An 18,636-nucleotide genomic window follows, 5' to 3' on the forward strand; every position below is an offset into this window, starting at 1 on the left:
ACATTATTATACTTTACTTTTGAAAAGACATTAACACATCGTACATTCTACACCAATCCCGAGCGAGGCACGTACACAGTTTAAAGTGATTTCCTGGCCTGGCAGTTTGAAATAAAGAAGTCACAGTTCACTGAATGGTTTATAATATAGAAAATATGCAGGTGATGGTTTCACGATCACCTAATCATTATGGTAATGCATGGTAATGTGTTTTCGGATCGCCTATTGTCAGTATACCCTTTGCACTCCACCCTACATTGTTCCACCAGCAAGGTGTGACATCGTGGGTGCCAGCCATATTAGCATTTTACTTCCTGCTGCCTTCAGTTTCTTGAATTAACATGATCATCTCTCACAATATGCAAGTGACTCAGCGATGTCGACATTGCACCACCATTTTAGGCTAACAGGATCCTCCATTTTAGATTGACAGGGTCCTTGGCCATGCGAAGCGAGTTGTTACCCTATTTTTGCATTCTATATCCTCAGTTGCTCTCCATCACCTCGCCCCAGTGGCCATTCTTCATGTATAAGCCTAACTAATAAGTTTAACTAGCAGGATATTTGACCACAGGGGTCATCAAGCCTGATGTCTGTGCGTAGCCAGCAGGGGTCACTGGCCCGTGATGAGAAGTGGCATCGCTTGCTGGGTTTCCCCTGAGCTGCTACTGCCCTGGCAACTTGGTACAGGCCAAGAATTAAGCCAGAGACTTTCCAGGTTTGCATTGCTTGGTTGATCACTGCCTTAATCTAGGAGAGCTGGTGCAATTGTAGCTTTTTTTTTTAAGTGTTGAATTGAAATGCAACGTGCAATAACCAATATAATTTGTGGTTAGATTTCCGAGGTGGATTTCCAGGACTCTGTGCTTGTTTTGGGTTTTACTGAAGATCTGAATAAATTGCTGCTTCAGCTTTACCTGGACAATAGGAAAGAGATTCGGAGCATCCTGAATGAACTGGCCCCAGACCTCCCTCATTACCTCAACTTAGAGTGGAGACTCGATGTACAGGTAAAGAGTTTAGAATACCCTGTAAAGCCCAGTCATTTTTACACAATCTCGTATGTATTTTTCATCTATCTAATCCATCTTATCTAATCCATCTTATCTAATCCATCTTATCTAATCCATCTTATCTAATCTATCTTATCTAATCTATCTTATCTATCTGTCGTGTGCGCAGCAGAATTTCTTTGTTATAAACTCAATTATGTACCTTCTGTATCAAATGGCAAAACCTCTACATAGTCAACAGAAGGGCACACATTTTGATGATGTCAGTCGGTCCCTATGACCATGTAGATATGGTTGTTGAAATAACAACAGAAAATGCTGGAAATACTCAGCAGGCCAGGCAGCATCCGTAGAGAGAGAAACAGAGTTAACGTTTCAGGTCTGGGACCCTTCATCAGAACTGGAAAAAGCTGGAGATGTAACAGATATTAAGCAGGTGCAGAGACAGGGGGGGGGTTTAGGAGGGGAGGAAGGAATTGAAAGAACATACTGTGAAAATGTTGCAAATGGGAATGGCAAAATCATACAGCATGAGAAAATGGGGGCAGGGATTATTATCTGAAATTGTTGAACTCGGTATTATACAAGCCCACCGACTCCCACAGCTACCTGGACTACACTTCCTCCCATCCCGCTTCCTGTAAGGACTCTATTCCTTTCTCCCAGTTTCTCCGTCTCTGCTGTGTCTGTTCTGACGATGCCACCTTTCATCCCAGTGCTTCCGACATGTCTTCCTTTTTCCTCAACCGAGGATTCCCCTCTACTGTGGTTGACATGGCCCTTGACCGTGTCCGTTCTATTTCCCGCACTTCTGCTCTCACCCCTTCCCCTCCCTCCCAGAACCACGATAGGGCTCCCCTTGTCCTCACCTTTCACCCCACCAGCCTCCACATTCAACGGATCATCCTCCGTCATTTCCGCCACCTCCAACGTGATCCCACCACCAAACACATCTTCCCCTCACCTCCCCTTTCAGCATTCCGAAGGGACCGCTCCCTCCGAGACACCCTAGTCCACTCCTCTATCACCCCCAACAGCCCTTCCCCTTCACCTGGCACCTTCCTGTGCAAGGGCAGGAGGTGCAACACATGCCCTTTTACCTCCTCCCTTCCCACTGACCAGGGCCCCAAACACCCCTTCCAGGTGAAACAGCGATTTACTTGTACTTCTTGCAATTTAATATACTGTATTCGCTGCTCACGATGCAGTCTCCTCTACATTGGGGAGACCAAACGCAGATTGGGCGACTGCTTTGCGGAACACCTCCGTTCAGTCCGTAAGGGTGACCCTGAGCTTCCGGTCGCCTGTCACTTTAATTCTCCGCTTCACTCCCACTCTGATCTCTCTGTCCTCGGGCTATTGCATTGTTCCAATGAAGCTCAACGTAAACTCGAGGAACAGCACCTCATCTTTCGATTGGGCACTTTACAGCCTTCCGGACTCAATATCGAGTTCAACAATTTCAGATAATAATCCCTGCCCCATTTTTCATGCTGTATTATTTTGCCATTCCCATTTGCAACATTTTCACAGTATGTTCTTTCAATTCCTTCCTCCCCTCCTAAACCCCCCCCCCTGTCTCTGCACCTGCTTAATATCTGTTACATTTCCAGCTTTTTCCAGTTCTGATGAAGGGTCCCAGACCTGAAACATTAACTCTGTTTCTCTCTCCACGGATGCTGCCTGGCCTGCTGAGTGTTTCCAGCATTTTCTGTTCTTTCTGAGTTCCAGCATCCGCAGTATTTTGCTATTGTAGATATGGTTGTTGGTTGGCTGAGGCATTGGCAGGCATTAATCCTTCATTGAACTCCCCCATACCGGGGCTTAAAGGGTTAAATTGTGAGGACAGCTTGCCCAAGCTTGGCTTGTATTCCCTCGAGTTTAGAAGGTGATCGAATCGAGGTGTTTAAAATGAAGGGAATTGATGGGCTAGATACAGAGAAATTGTTTCCTCTGGTGGGGGGGAATCCAGAACAAAGCGGAGTCGAGATAGGCTATTTAGGAGTAAAATCAGGAAAGGATCATGAAAATCTGGAACTCTCCCCAAAAGGCTGCAGGTGCTGAGTCAATTGAAATTTTCGGGACTGGAGATTGATAGATTTTGTTGGGTGCGGATATCAAGGCAAAGGCAAGTAAATGGACTTGAGGTACAGATCAGCCATGATTGAACTGACAAGTTCAAAGGGTTGAATTGCCCACCTTGTTCTTATCCCTGACTTTAGTGTACTCGGGTGTCAGATTGGGCCATATACTGCCACTTTCATGTTCATGTGCACCTAAAGCTACTTTGCATCAACTTGAAAGTGGTAATGTAACTGCAGTCTTGTAATTCAGTGTTGGGTTTGTGCCCTGATATCTATTTTCCACTGGTTCAACGAATTCCATAACTGATTTAAATTTGTCTGCAAATCATTAAGTACGTGCCATGGTAAGCTGCTGTGCCTAATTTTGTGTTGCCAGGAATTTGCAATTGATTTCACCATCCAGATCACTTGTGTAGATAAGAAACAGGGATTCGGGCTCGGGGCCCCTGCAGTACTCCACTCCATGGATAACCAATTCCCACTTCCCCCATGATGTCCGATTACCCCATTCCCCGGCGATGTCCAAATCCCCCATTCTCCCCGTGATGTCCGATTACCCCATTACCCACGATGTCCGATTGCCTCATGCCCTCCACGGTGGCGGATTCCCCCATTCCCCCCAGAATGTCCGATTACCCCATTCCCCTGCGATGCCCAACTCCCTCATTCCCCCTGCGATGTCCGATTCCCCCATTTCCCAATGATGTCCAATAGTCTGACTGCACCGCCCACAGATACTCTTTGCTACTTTGTTTTTACTCCGCCCCAAGTTCTGCGCTGGATTCCCATGCTTTTTAATTCCATTAGTCGTCTCTCGTATTGGTCCTTGCCAAATGATTTCTGGAGGTCCAAATAAACTACATCATCGGGAGTTCCACTATCTATTTAATGTGCATTGTCTGTAAAAAAAAAAAAAGACCGGGATGTTTGTTGAGCATGTCTGTGCTCTTCTAAAACCTTAATGGATGTTTCTTATTAAACTAATATATTACAAAACTGTAAGCAAAAGAATATTCATATTTCTGTTTTCTGCTGGTTTGATGCAAGTGCTGTGATGTCAAGATGATACCAAACATTCATTTGTTTCTTCCGTCAGTTGGCCAGTCGTGCCTTAAGGCAGCAGATCAAACCACTCCTGACTCTGAAACTGCACCTGGAACAGAATGGACGTCCGAGCGCCAACGTACTCCAGACTGACCCCGCCACCTTGCTGCACCTAATTCGCAAGTTGGAGCAAGCGCTGAGTGAAATGAAGACGAACCATTGCAGAAGGATAGTGCGCAACATAAAATAGGGAAATGCTGAGAGACTGGCAACCATTGGCATTCCATGTGCCAAAGTGAGACAGCTGAACATTGGCCAATTTGGGATGCCATATGTTGGGAATCTCTCGGTCTGATGGGCAAACTTGTTGCTGTTTTGTGTACAACTAGATATGAGTTATTGGAAGCACTTTGCAGAATGAGAGTTGGTTTTAGTCTTTGTTTGCTTTTATTGAGGCACTTTGACACAGGAACCTTTGTCATTGCTAAACTAAGAGAATGGTATTGGCTGGAGCTGTCACGACACACTCTGTAAAGTGCTTTATATTGATTAAGATCTAAACTCCAGACGGTCGCACACAAGTGCTTCATTTTGGCCAAATAAATGTTGCCTTGGATGGAAAGGAGGATAGATGGGAGGGGGGAGAAAACTGTAGGGAGCAGCAACAGAAGAATGAAATGCAGAGGGGCCTGGAATAACTGATCATACAAGGCAGTTAAAATGAACCAGTAGTGGGAAAAGAAATGTTGATTTTGGTGTGGGGGGGTGTGCAAAATGGCAACAAAACCACTGTTTACAGGACTGGATAATCCATGCTGTCCTTTTTATTTCTGGGGGGTCAGACTCCAATCAACACCAGACTGATGAGATGGAAGTCTCTCGTCTATCTGGCAGCTGCCAAGCTCCTGTGTGCAATGAATTTGGGCTTTGTCTGCCCAATTCATTGTACGCAGCACAAAGCTGCCCGCAAAAATGCACCGGCTTGGCAGCCTCGCTGAGCGCGATGGTATTTATGAGAAAAGGAACGTAACCCACCTTCAAAAGAGTAGTGTATAAGGCCATTTGTTGGGGCCGAGTAGAAAGAGCTATACCCTGTGTAGCTTGAGAGTGTTGGTGCTTAAAAAGTAGAAGAATGTTGGATTCGCCATCACTGACGCTTGTTACCTTGACCAGGGTGAGGAAAAAGTGAAGAAAACAATATCACTAATGCAAAGCCCTGAATTTTGTTGTGCGCTTCAAGACCGTCCATTTTTTCTTCTAAGCTCATTGTCAGGGCACTTAAATACTATGCTGTTTAACTGGGTTTTTTCAATCGCGATTCTTGTCTGACATAAAAGAGTCGATTCGTTGCTAATGACTGGTAGATCAAGGTTACAAAATTAAAAGTTCACTCATCCTGCCATATCCAATTTCACGGGGTCCAGCATTAGATTTGAGAAGTTAAACTTGGTGTACCAGTTGTGCTCCACCCCATAGATGACGCGCGGATGCTTTGTAAATCAGATGCAATATTTACTGAATGTGCCAGTGACATTTCGGTCCGAACATTAGTACAACTGGAGTCTTATTTTCAATACATTATAATGCTGTCCAACTTGGATACTTTACTACAGCCTCCAACAAGAATGTCAACCGCCCTTTGGTGCTGTTGTTTGTTCTGATTGCTTTAACTTTTTGAATATGTGTTTCCTGGTTTCTGTGGGGCTTTCCTCCACCTTTTTCTCTTCTTTCCCAAAGCCACATCTCTCCCCCCCTCCCCCCAATGAATCTGTTAGCAACTTGGAAAGCAGAGAACGGAGATAGAATCTACCCAACCTCTCGGCACCAGTTTTGTTCCATTGCATAAGTGGAGAGCAAGCACACTGTGCCACGGATGTCACCTGGCTAAGTTATTCATGTTACTCTCTCTCTGATACTTGAAAGAGATGGCTGAGGGATAAATTGACCGTCTTATTCTCTACACTACACGTAATCACACATTTTGGGGATGGATACTTAATGGGTAACGTGAACAGGCACCATAAGTTGCAGTGTCATAGAGAGATAAAGGTACGCTTAATCCATTTCCCTCAGTTGCCCCTTGTTCTGTTTCGATTTATTTACAGCCGCTGGCTAAAAGCAGCCTGCAAGTGGACACTTGGGGTAGAATGGCCTCCACCTTCAGATGAATGGGGAATGCTGTCCACATTTGTTCATGATATCACCCACTCAGTATGCTGCAAGGGCCAGTTCTATTTAAAATGGCTGTTTTCAAAGAGCCTCTAACCGGCAGCTGTAAAGCATTAAATCAGGCAAATAAGGGTAACTGAGGATTAAGCATCTCTTTAACATTTATACTAATGGAACTATTCAGTTGTCTACACGTCCCCATTAAGTATCCAAAAAATATTCTAACCAGCAAAGTCTAAAATGGAGACTGAGTCACTGGTAATTGTATAGCTATCTCCCTTTATGACATTCGAGATGTTGTCAATTCGGTCAAATACACTTAACTTTTTATTTTTGTAAGAATTTTCTACAACTCTGGATTTGTTTTTTCTCTTTCTGTTTCTGTTTGAATTACATTTCATTACTTCCATATTTTTTCACTGATGTACCGTGATTACTTATAATGTGAGTTCTATAAACTTATTTTTGAGATTATTCAAAAGTCAAGTGCACTGGTGCCAGATTTATGAAAAAGTAGTGTTCGCGAAAAGGAATAGAGGCTTCTGGTACAATGGAATTGCCAAACAATTGTTTGTGCCAAAACGTTATACAGAAAGTTACCACTGTAACGTGGTTCAGTTTACACTTGATTCCTAATTCCTCACTCGGGTGCCTATAATGTTATAAAATGCGCATTATAAATAACTCCTCTAATTCTGGGGGTGCAGTTTTGGTTTCTTAAACTTGAATTGCCCTCTGACCCATATATTTAGCAACCAAAATGGCATGGTACAAATCATACTCCAGATATTATGGTGACTACCAATTCGTTACTTAGCTAACCTAACCTAACACACGCTGTGCCTCGCCTTTACAGCACATCAGTAATATGCTGTAGTTTGAAATTAATTGCTGTGTCAGATACAGTGAAACCTGCCTCAGCGATCGCCGTGGTTTCACAGTGTATCTGAAATGATAGTGGAGAAAATACTTGGATCTTTGAAGAAATGCTTCCGTGTATCGTTTGCTGTTGAAATTAACTCTTTTTGGTCTGGCTTGTTTAAAATATTTAGGTATGAGTGTCGGAAATTTTGGTTTGATGTTGTGGGCCGTATTTAGAAAGACAGATTACACCTTTGCATCTCAAGGTTTGTCCATGCTTAAGTTAAAATAAATGCCCATATAGAACCATGGTTGAGAAACGCTCTGTCCTCAATAGAATTTGCGATGAGCAGGATTTGTTTTTTCATGATTTTTAATCTAAAGGGAGCACTCTGTCCAAATTGCTAAGTACAATGGGAAAGAGCTGCAGGATTCTGGAAACCTTTGAGGAAGAAACTCAAACTCGTGCAAAGATCCTGCATATTGATTTGTAGCACTTGGCAAACCTCTTACTGCAAGTTGATCTCCCTGGCCACGTAGAAACTGGCAAACTATGACTGCAGCGGGTTTTGCTGTGTTACTGTTTCAATTGTATAATCCGTTAAGCACCCAGTGTGCCTGGTCATTCCGTTCAGTACTCCTTAAATGGATGCTGAGGACAGCATTTGTAAGATCGGACAGGTATGTTCGGAGGGCAGAGGATCAGGACTGATGTGTAATGTTAATTGTCTACTGGGAACAAGTGCGCTTGGGCTGATGTACAATCCTTTGCCTTTTTGGTCGGCTGAAAATGGATGTTTAATAGATGTAAGTTTAAGGGACTAAAGAAAAGCGATGGGCGCCACAGCAATTTTGAGCTGGCTAGGGCTCAGATAATGTGTCATTAAATGCAATTTTTGTTTGACTTTAAAAATGGCTACTGTCTTTTTATTTGAATTTTTAAAAGCACGACTTGTATTTGTATAGCGCCTTTCACGTCTTCAGGGCGTCCCCAAGGTGCTTTACAGCCAATGAACGCGGCAGCCAATTTCCGTACAGCAAGCTCCCACAAACAGCAATGTGATAATGACCAGATAATCTGTGTTTATGTTATGTTGATTGAGGGATAAATGAGGGCCAGGACACCGGCAGAGCTCCCTTGTTCCTCTTTGAAAATTGCCCTGGGATCTTTTACGTCCATGTGAGAAGGCAGATGAATTGGTTTAACATTTCATCCAAAAGACGGCACCTGTGACATGACCTTCCCTCAGTACTGCGCTGAAATGTCAGCTAGATCAGGTGCTCAAATCTTGAACCCGCGACCTGGCCCTACCACTGAGCCACAGCTTTTAAAGTTCTATTTAAACTGAAATAATTGGATATTGTGTGCACCATAAAAGTGGTTATTGTACTGGACCAACAATCCATGGTTGTGAGTTTAAATCCTACCAGGGTAAGTTTTTGGAACTGAATCCAATAAATCTGATCATTTGTGTGCTAGCACCAGAAAATGACCGTGAAAGCTGCTGGATTGTTATTAAAAACACAACATGTTCGCTAATGTCCTTCACCCCTATCAGTTTTTTGTGACTCCAATCATCAGCAAAGTAATGGAAGGAGTCGTCAACAGTGCCATCAAGCGACGCTTACCGATAACCTCACCGATGCTGTTTGGGTTCCGCCAGGTCTACTTGGCTCCAGACCTCATTTCATAGAATAGTACCAAACACTGACAAAGGATCTGAATTCCAGATGTGCGGTGAGGTGAGAGTGACTGCCCTTGACATCAAGGCAGCATTTGACCCAAGTGGTATGGAGGAGTCCAAGTAAACGGAATCAATGGGGATCGGGGAAAGCTCGTGGCTGGAGTCATGCCTAGCACAAAGGAAGATGGCTGTGATTGTTGGAGGCCAATCTTTTTAGCCCCATGAAATCATTGCAGGAGTTTCTCGGGCCAGGGACCTAAGCCCAACTATCTTCAGCTGCTTTATCAATGACCTTCCCTCCACGATAAGGTCAGAAGTGAGCCTGTTCGCTGATGATTGCACAGTGTTCAGCTCCATTTGCAATCCATGGCTGCAAGCAGCAAGACCTGGAAAACATCCAAGCTCGGGCTGATTAGTGGTAAGTAACATTCAGGGCACACAAGTTCCAGGCAATGACCATCAACAAGAGGGAGTCTAACCACCTTCCCTTGACATTCAATGGCATTACCATTGCTGATTCCCCCAAATCAACATCTTGGGGGTCAGCATTGACCCGAAACTCAACCATATAAATGCTGTGACTACTAGAGCAGGTCAGAGACTGTGTATTCTCCTGATGCCCCGTAGCCTCTTCATTACCTATAAGACACGAGTGTGATGGAATATTCTCAACTTGCCTGATCTGTGCAGCTGCAACGACATTCAAGAAGCTCGACACCATCCACGACAAAGCAATCCACTTCATCGACAGCCCATCCACCACCTGAAACACCCACTCCCTCCACCACCGGCTCATCTTGGCTGCAGAGTGTGCTATCCACAGGATACACTGCAGCAGCTCCCAAACCCACGACCTCTTCCACCTAGAAGGACAAGGGCAGCAGGCGCATGGGAACACCACCACCTCCAAGTTCCCCTCCAAGTCACACACCATCCTGACTTGGAAGTATATCGCCGTTCCTTCATCGTTGCTGGATCAAAATCCTGGCACTCCCTCTCTAACAGCACTGTGGGAGTACCTTCACCACATGGACTGCAGCGGATCAAGAAGGCGACTCACCACCACCTTCTCGAGGGCAAATAGGGATGGGCAATAAATGCTGGCCTTGCCAGTGACGCCCATCCGGAGAATGAATTTTTAAAAAGTTCCACACTATGGTGTTGACTCTTACCCATCCCTGGTTGTCTTCAAGGGAGTTAATAAATACAGCCTTATTACCATCACCCACATTCCAAGCAAGCATATTTATAAAATTGGTATATTTGGTTTAGGCTCCAGTTATGTTACAGGTACTAGTTTAGTTACATAGAACTTACAACACAGAAACAGACCCAACTGATCTATGCAAGTGTTTATGCTTCACACGAGCCTTCTCCCACCCTACTTTATCTCACTCTATCAGCAAATCCTTCTATTCCTTTCTCCCTCATGTACTTGTCTAACTTCCGCTTAAATGCATCTATGCTATTTGCCTCAACTACCCCTTGTGGTAGTGAGTTCCACATTCTAACCACCCTCTAGGGAAATAAATTTCTCCTGAATTCCTTATTGGATTTATTAGTGACTATCTTATATTTATGACCGCTAGTTTTAGACTCCCCCCCCCGCCCCCTCACAAGTGTAAACATCTTCTCTAGGTCCACCCTATCAAACCCCTTCACACAAGTTTTACAAATGCAAAGCAGATTTGACTTCACCTTGATACAAAAAGGTGGCCTCTTGTAGTACCGAAGCTTGTGCAGTTCACATTCGCCTTGAAGATACATCACTCGAATTATTTCTTGTTATCGGAGGGCAGTCACCTTTCTCCACAAAATACAAAAAGGCGATAGATGAACTTCTGGATTAAGGGGTTAACACGGTAAATCGTTTTAGAAAATAATGGGGTTGGGGCCTCCTGGGGCTTGGCCTGATCGGCGTTGAGGGGTCAGAGAGGAATTTTGACAGAGGATTCCTAGATTGGCTACAAACCTCTGGTATTTTTGCCTCTCCCAAGAGGTGGGTTTGTAAAAGGGGATGGGATGGGGTGAACAAGGATGGGCTTGATACATAAAAATAAACCGTTTATAAAAAGCATCATTTCAATGTGCCACAATAAAATATTTCACCTTTAACCAATGTCCATAGAAGAGTTTTAATAAGTACAGAAAAATCGTTGCCACTCTTAAAAAGTCAAATAAAGGGGATTTGCCGATTACATACCTGATTAAATATCTCGCTACCTTAACCGTCATCAAGGTATATTGCTACACCTGGTGCAGTTGCAACAAAGTCTTTCGTTTATCCAAGTGTGTTATTTAACAAACCAGACATCCTGCTGTAATTAATGTAATTACTGGTATGCAAATCAAACAATAAGGTGTTACCTTAAGTGCTCGTAAAGGAATTGTTCTGTTCCTAAGAATTCCGTCCTAACTAGTATCTCACTTGAATGACAAGCTTCAGATGCACACACTTAATCCTGCAGACGGTGGTATTTAATTTGATACTATCCTGAGGTTCCAACTAATATTATCCATAGATGGATTATGACCTATGCAATGAAACTTTGCCTAATAAATGCACAATAAGAATTGCCCAAAGGCTTTCAAGTGGTGCACTTTAAAGGAACCAGGACAAGTTGCCTAACAAAGGTTCATGTGCAATTCATGTTACTATTTTAGATATGAGAAATAGGAGTATAAAATCATATCTAATTGATGGCAAGCTGAATTTGTTGTATTTGAAAGAAAAAAAAGACTTGCATTTCTATAGCGCCTTTCACGACCTCAGGATATCCCAAAGCGCTTTACAGCCAATGAAGTACTTTTTTGAAGCATAGTCGCTGTTGTAATGTGGGAAACGCGGCAGCCAATTTGCGCACAGCAAGCTCCCACAAACTGCAACATGATAATGACCAGATGATCTGTTTTAGTAATGTTGGTTAAGAGACAAATATTGCACGGGACACCGGGGAGAACGCCCCTGCTCCTCTTCGAAATACTGCCATGGGATCTTTTACATCCACCTGAGAGAGCAGATGGGGCCTCGGTTTAGCATCTCATCCAAAAGACGGCACCTCTGACAGTGCAGCACTCCCTCAGCACTGCGCTGGGAGTGTCGGCCTAGATTTTTGTGCTCAAGTCTCTGGAGCGGGACTTGAACCCACGACCTTCTGGCTCAAGAGGCGCGAGCACTACCCACAGTCAAAGCTGACACCTGTGATATGACGTGCTCTTCACTCCCTTTGAGGAAGCATCTAGCCTGTGTTTATGACCAAAACCTGATGGGCTGTGTGAAAATGAGCAACTTAAACTTGCAGCAACCAAAAAATGGCCTGGATGGAAAATGTCGAGCTGCAGTTGTTGGATTATCCAATAAATGCAAAATTTTAAGCCACAGCCAAAACCTGCAACGAAACAATCCAAAAAATAAATGAGCCCAGAGTACTGCAGCAAAAGAAAGTTCTACGCCTAATAGTGGCACTTCAGAAATGCTAGGCCCAAATTGGCTGAAGGATTCTTCAAAACGACATGCATTTTAAATAGGATTGATGTACTTAAGTGCACCCTGGCATGCAAAATGGCATCTACAGATACTTTATGCAAATTAGCCTAAGTTTCAATAGCTTCTTCTTAGGCAGTCCCTCGGAACCGAGGATGACTTGCTCCACATTAAAAATAGTTTGCAGGTGACTGATGAGTCCAATGCGGGACCTACAGTCTCTGTCACAGGTGGGGCAGACGGTGGTTGAAGGGGCGGGTGGGTGGGGTGCTTGGGTTGATGTGCGCTCCTTGCGCTGCCTGCGCTTGGCTTCCGCTTGCTCCCGGCGAAGAGACTCGAGGTGTTCGGCGCCTTCCCGGATGCTTCTCCTCCACTTTGTGCGGTCTTGGGCCAGGGATTCCCAAGTGTTGGTGGGGATGTTACACTTTTTCAAGGAGGCTTTGAGGGTGTCCTTGAAGCGTTTCCTCTGCCCACCTGGGGCTTTCTTGCCGTTTCGGAGCTCCGAGTAGAGCGTTTGTTTTGGGAGTCTTGGCATGCGGGCAATGTGACCCGTCCATCAGAGCTGATCGAGCGTGGTCAAAGCTTCAATGCTGGGGACGTTGGCCTGAGCAAGAACACTGACGTTGGTGCGCCTATCCTGCCAATGGATTTACAGGATCTTGCGGAGGCAGCATTGGTGGTACCTCTGCAGTGCTTTGAGGTGCCTGCTGTACATGGTCCATGTCTCTGAGGCATACAGCAGGGCGGGTATCACTGCTGCTCTGTAGACCATGAGCTTAGTGCCGGGTTTGAGGTCCTGGTCTTCAAACACTCAATAGCTTATTGAGGGGATTGCACATAAAAAAAAATGGAGAAGTTGTTTCTCCTGGCCGGAGAGTCTAGAACCAGGGGTCATAGTCTCAGGATAAGGGGGTCAGCCTTTTAAGACTGAGATGAGGAACTTCATCACTCAGAGGGTTGTGAATCTTTGGAATTCCCTGCCCCAGAGGGCTGTGGATGCTGAGTCGTTGAGTATATTCAAGGCTGAGATCGATAGATTTTTGGACTCTAGGGGAATCAAGGGATATGGGGATAGTGCAGGAAAGTTGAGTTAAGGTCGAAGATCAGCCATGATCTTATTGAATGGCGGAGCAGGCTCGAGGGGCCATATGGCCTACTCCTGCTCCTATTTCTTTTGTTCTTGTGCCCCGCTGCTCTTGTACTGAAGACTGGCTGCAGCGTGCTGTCCCGTGCACTTCAGAGGGGAAACACGCCTCAGGCCTGCTCACCTGACGGGTTGCTGGGACGACCAGCTCACCCCATGGCGTAGTCAGCCTCATGATTGCGTGGGCATTGGCTAACCAGTGGTATGTCACCCGAGTGGCCATTCATCAGGTGTGAGCCAAGGCAATGACTGCTGGCAGGCTATTCAATTGCAGAGATCATCACATCCGAGCTCAGTCCTGTACAGGCAGCCTCCAGCAGGGGTCACCAGACTGCAAATCAAAAGCAGAAAATCTGGGTAACCTTTTTTCCAGTTTTGGTAGAGTTTTACTTGGGAAGAGCCCGCTGAGCTGAATTGCTAGCACCCTTGCCTCTGAGTTAGTAGTTTTTAGGTTCAAGATAAGCACATATTCGAGGCTAACATTTCAGTGGAGTACTGGGGGAGTGCTGCATTGTTGGAGGTACCATCTTTCAGATGAGACTAGAAGTGGAGGTCAGATGGTTGTAAAAGAACCCACAGTGCTCTTCAAGGAAGAGCAGTGGAGCTTTTCCGGTGATCCTGGCTAACATTCCTCCCTAAATCAAGACCAGTAAAATCGGACGACCTGGTCATTTATTCATCTGCTGATTCTGGGACCCTGCTCTGTGCAAATTAGACGCCACGTATAACAAGTGACTAGACTGCGAAGATATTCCATTGGTTGTAGAACAATTTTGAAATGTCCTCAGGGTGCCATATAAATGCAAGTTCTTTCTTAATTTGTAAGCTACACATTATTATTTTCCTTTTCCCCATTCAGGTACGATTTCCTGGGTGTGTTCATTTTCCTCCTTCCTCAAGGTAAGGGCCTGCCCTGCTCTCAGCACCTCTCCCCCATGGCGGCTCGGTTAATTAGTAATTAGCGAGTGCAGGGATTACAGTTAAAACACGTGTCTTACACCATGCAGGCCTATTATCCTTAATAATCAATAACCCATTTCAAAGATGTTGGAAATGGACAATTCTCTCAATAGCCACTGGAGGGCACTTTAAGGACACTGAAGAATGTGGGGCTGTGAACCATCCGTGCTTTGTGACTTCTGGCAGGATAAGGCAGGGCGCTTTAACCTACAGAAAAGATCCCAAGAATCGCACGCATGAAGGAAATACACAAATGCGTAATTTGTTTCTTTATAATTGTAAAGAATTTAATTTTTCCCCTTTTTTTCTGCAGCTATTGCTACAATGGTCACCCTTTTGCCACGTCCAAAACTGGGACAGGACTTGGGATCAGGAAGGGGCAGTCTTGGCTTTGAGCGCTGATGATGACGGTGAAAATTAATTAAAAATATTAATCTCGATAATGAATCCCTCCACATCATGAGAGATAACGGTACAATGGCAGCTCGACTATACTCCGGTTACCTGTACTCTTGATTATCCGTCAGATTTTCACCCGAGTCTGAGGTATGGATCAGCGGGCGTCAGAATTTTATCTTATTTTTTTTTTTAAACCTTTTAGTTTGCAATAAAAGAGACCTTCGTGGGTTTACTTATTTCGGAATTCTCAATTATCCTGCCACCAGTCATGGTCTGCCGGGGGATCCCTTCCTTCATGATGGGTAATTGAGGTTCCAACGTATGTGGAAAATGTGGGCTTCAATGTTAAAAATCAGATCTTGGTGGCGTCTGGTTTATATCTTGTAAATTTCCAGGCAGCTGATTCCAAAGCTGGATGGGTGGCATCCTTCACTTCCCAGCAACCTCTCCCCTTTTACCGGCCTCGGGTGACTGTGTGGAGTTTGCACATTCTCCCCGTGTTTGCGTGGGTTTCCTCCGGGTGCTCCGGTTTCCTCCCACAGTCCAAAGATGTGCGGGTTAGGTTGATTGGCTATGATAAATTGACCCTTAGTGTTAGGGGGATTAAATACGTGGGGATAGGGTGGGATATGTGTGGGTGTAGGGGTTACGGGGATCGGGTGGGATATGTGTCGGTGCAGGCTCGATGGGCCGAAATGGCCTCTATCTGCACTGTGGGGTTTCTGTGATTCCCTGGCTGATAGATTCAATGATGCTCTATCACAGCACTCTAGGAGCTCCATTAGAGGACACCTTCCCTCCTTGTGGGAGCTGCCTACCTTCTTCTCATTGCCTCCCCCTCTCCCACCACATGGCTTGGCCGAGATAGGGAACTCGCCACAGGGCCCATTTGCGAGCTTGCTCTGTGTGCAAGTTCTGCAGCCACAAACTATGCAGCAACTGGAGTGAACAAACCCATGGCGCGACATTCGCCCCCTCCAATGTACTGTGTCTTGGAGCGATAGAACGCTGATTTACGCCTTAATTTTCCCACACGGCAAACTGAAGCCAGCAGTTAGCCATTTCCTCACCGGGAGGGAGGGGAGGGGAGGTGAGGGCATCACTCCAGGTCACACTTCTACATCTCCTACTGGCCAGCTTCAGCATTTGGCGTCGGCACATCCCGGAGTCATTTCCTGCTTGCCACCTTGGTTGAGGTTGGTCCATGGTGGGTAGAGAGCGAAGAGGGGGAAGAAGAGAAAGTAAGTCAAATTCTTCATATAACAAAAGGGGGAGTCGGCTCTTGAGTACCACTATTGTGAGCTTTATTGCCAGTGGCTGATTGCCTTGTATAGATTGATAAAAGTCAAAGAGGGCTCCAGGATTAACACATAAACAGTTGAAAGCATATTTTGTGCATAAGTAATTATTTATCCTCAATCATGGAGGCAGTTTTGGCTTCAGCTGCAAATGTTGTTGGCTCCTGGAGGCAGACACAAGATTGCTGAGTTGGCCCCAAGTCAGTAAAGTGTGAAGCCCAGAGCCAAGCTCTTCTTTGAGTTCAAGGCATTAGATGACCTGGTGCTGCTGTCACCGACAATCTCATACAGGCAACAGCGGTTTCACTCGTTGGTGCAAATTTCATCGCCCACCCCCAAAACTTCAATCAAATCCCTAGTTCGAGTCCTTGTAGTGAGCTGGAGATAAAGGCGATGAGGCCCAAAGTGGAGTTGCGCTTAATTCTGAAGTCAAAACCCCATTTGCAGCACAGTCTGTATTGGAATAAAAAAGAAAGTCTTGCATTTATATAGTGCCTTTCACGAACACCAGACACCTCAAAGCGCTTTACAGCCAATGAAGTACTTTTGGCGTGTAGTCACTGTTGTAATGTAGGAAACACGCAGCCAATTTACACACTTTAAGCTCCCACAAACAGCAATGTGATAATGACCAGATAATCTGTTTTTGTTATGTTGGTTGAGGGATAAATATTGGCCTGGACTCCCCTGCTCTTCTTCGAAATAGTGCCACTTTTACATCCACCTGAGAGAGCAGACAGGGTTTAATGTCTCATCTGAAAGATGGCACCTCCGACAGTGCAGCACTCCACTGGAGTGTCGGCCTAGCTTTATGTGCTCAAGCCCCTGGAGTGGGAATTGAACCCACGACCTTCTGACACATAGGTGGGGGTGCTACCCACTGAGCCACTGGCTGATACAGAAATCAGCTGGGTAAGACAGTGCCAATTCAGCCAACACAACTTAGCTACCTCTACTGTTAAGAAGCACGGGCTTGCCAATTCTTGGCTCACTGCCAATGTCCCTCGATGCCAGTTGCCGTAAGGTGCTAGAGAGTGCTAGGTATGAATGACTCTTCCCATTTTTGACTCCCCTTCCATTTTCCCTCCCCTCACAGGGAGGCACTGCAGCCTTTGCTCAGCTGCAACGATTGAGCTTACGATAGTACAACAGCTCAGAGCTGCAAAAAAACAGCAATTGAAACTGTATAAAAATGGATACCAGTTACGTGCAGCATTCTGCACGACTGAGGTGAAAAGGAATTGAGTTAACATGGGATAAAAGGTAAGACGGGACACCCCTGAAATAGCCTCCTCTCCTTCCCTGCTTTTCCTCTGGCCCATGGGCCCCATGCATGGCTTTATTAGTAAGTCCTATTGCACCATCAAATCCACTGCAAAACAAATTCGAAACATCTGTTCTTTGTAATAAATCCTTTCCCACCCAAGCACTTCGTAGAAAAGCTTATTCTGCTCTGGGAATTTTTCCAAAAAAAGAGAGGGAAAAAAAAATCGCCGCAGTCCATTGGTGAAGTGTAACCGATCCAACACATTATTTATTACTTCACATAAATCAGTGCAGCTAAATAAGTTAATCATTTTATTTGTGGGAGTAAAATCAGAATATTTTGTAAAGTGACTGGGAAAAACCACTGTTTGAAATAGTTCCATGAAAATAGCATAATATATGGATTTTATGTGCTCTCGTTCTGCTACATGTAACATTTTTCCTGCTTGTCAATCCAGCTTGTACTCAGAGACAACAGTGCCCGTCGGTATCGAATTTAGGCAGAGTGCAAAATGAATCACAGAAGACGTGGTGTGGCTCAGTGGGTGGCACTCTTGCCTCTAGAGTCTGAAGGTTGTGGGTTCATAGTCCCCACTCCAGAGGCTGGAGCGCACAATCTAGGCTGACGCTCCGGCGCTAGTACTGAGGGAGTGCATTTTTCAGATGATTGGTTAAACCAGAGCCCTGTCTGCGCCCTCTTGGGTAGATCTAAAAGGTCTCAAGGCATTATTTTGAAGCAGAACAGGGGGACTTTCACATCCTGGCCCAATATTTATCCCTCAACCAATCATCACTGTAGTGTATGTACCCGTCTACCCTTAAGGAAATTATTGTATGTAACCGTTCACCTTTAAGGGAACTACTTTAAGTGTGGCACTACTTGTTTGGCTTCTGTATACTGTAGTACCGACAGTGACCACACCAGTATATAAGTGTTGTGACAGGATAACTGGGGCAGATTCGCCCTGACCTCTGAATAGTAAAGACCTGTTTGTTTGTACTTCAAAAGTCTGTGTATTTATTTACTGCACAACCCACAGACTTTACAGTGGCGACGAGGATGGGATCGTACCCTGCGGCAAGAATAGCAAAGTAACAAAGAGCGTCGAAGAGAGGCAACCGCCCTCGTCGTGCTACCAAAAGAAAACACGAGGCTACAACAACAGAAAGTGTGGTACTTTACAGAAGCTGGAAGACTAGCAACAAAAGCTTCATCAGCAACAGGCACT

At 45.1% G+C, this 18,636-nt stretch overlaps 1 protein-coding gene across 2 annotated transcripts in view; it reads left to right on the forward strand.

Moving 5' to 3' along the window:
* commd2 (COMM domain containing 2) overlaps window positions 1–18,407 on the forward strand; it is a 30,824-nt gene extending 12,417 nt beyond the window's left edge. The window contains exons 4-5 of one of the 2 annotated variants that reach the window (XM_085989827.1): window positions 837–1,010; window positions 14,758–18,407. In XM_085989827.1, the coding sequence (XP_085845953.1) occupies window positions 837–1,010; window positions 14,758–14,865 (282 nt within the window). In that variant the 3' untranslated portion in view covers window positions 14,866–18,407. Of the gene's footprint in view, window positions 1–836; window positions 1,011–4,193; window positions 8,085–14,757 lie in introns of those variants that run through there. The other variant, XM_085989826.1, reaches the window with a different exon arrangement.
* The last annotated feature ends 229 nt before the right edge of the window (window positions 18,408–18,636 follow it).

The sequence above is a fragment of the Somniosus microcephalus genome, chromosome 6 (genome assembly GCF_052327205.1).
Source record: "Somniosus microcephalus isolate GS21.2 chromosome 6, FLI_Smic_1.0, whole genome shotgun sequence".
Taxonomy (NCBI): Eukaryota; Metazoa; Chordata; class Chondrichthyes; order Squaliformes; family Somniosidae; genus Somniosus; species Somniosus microcephalus.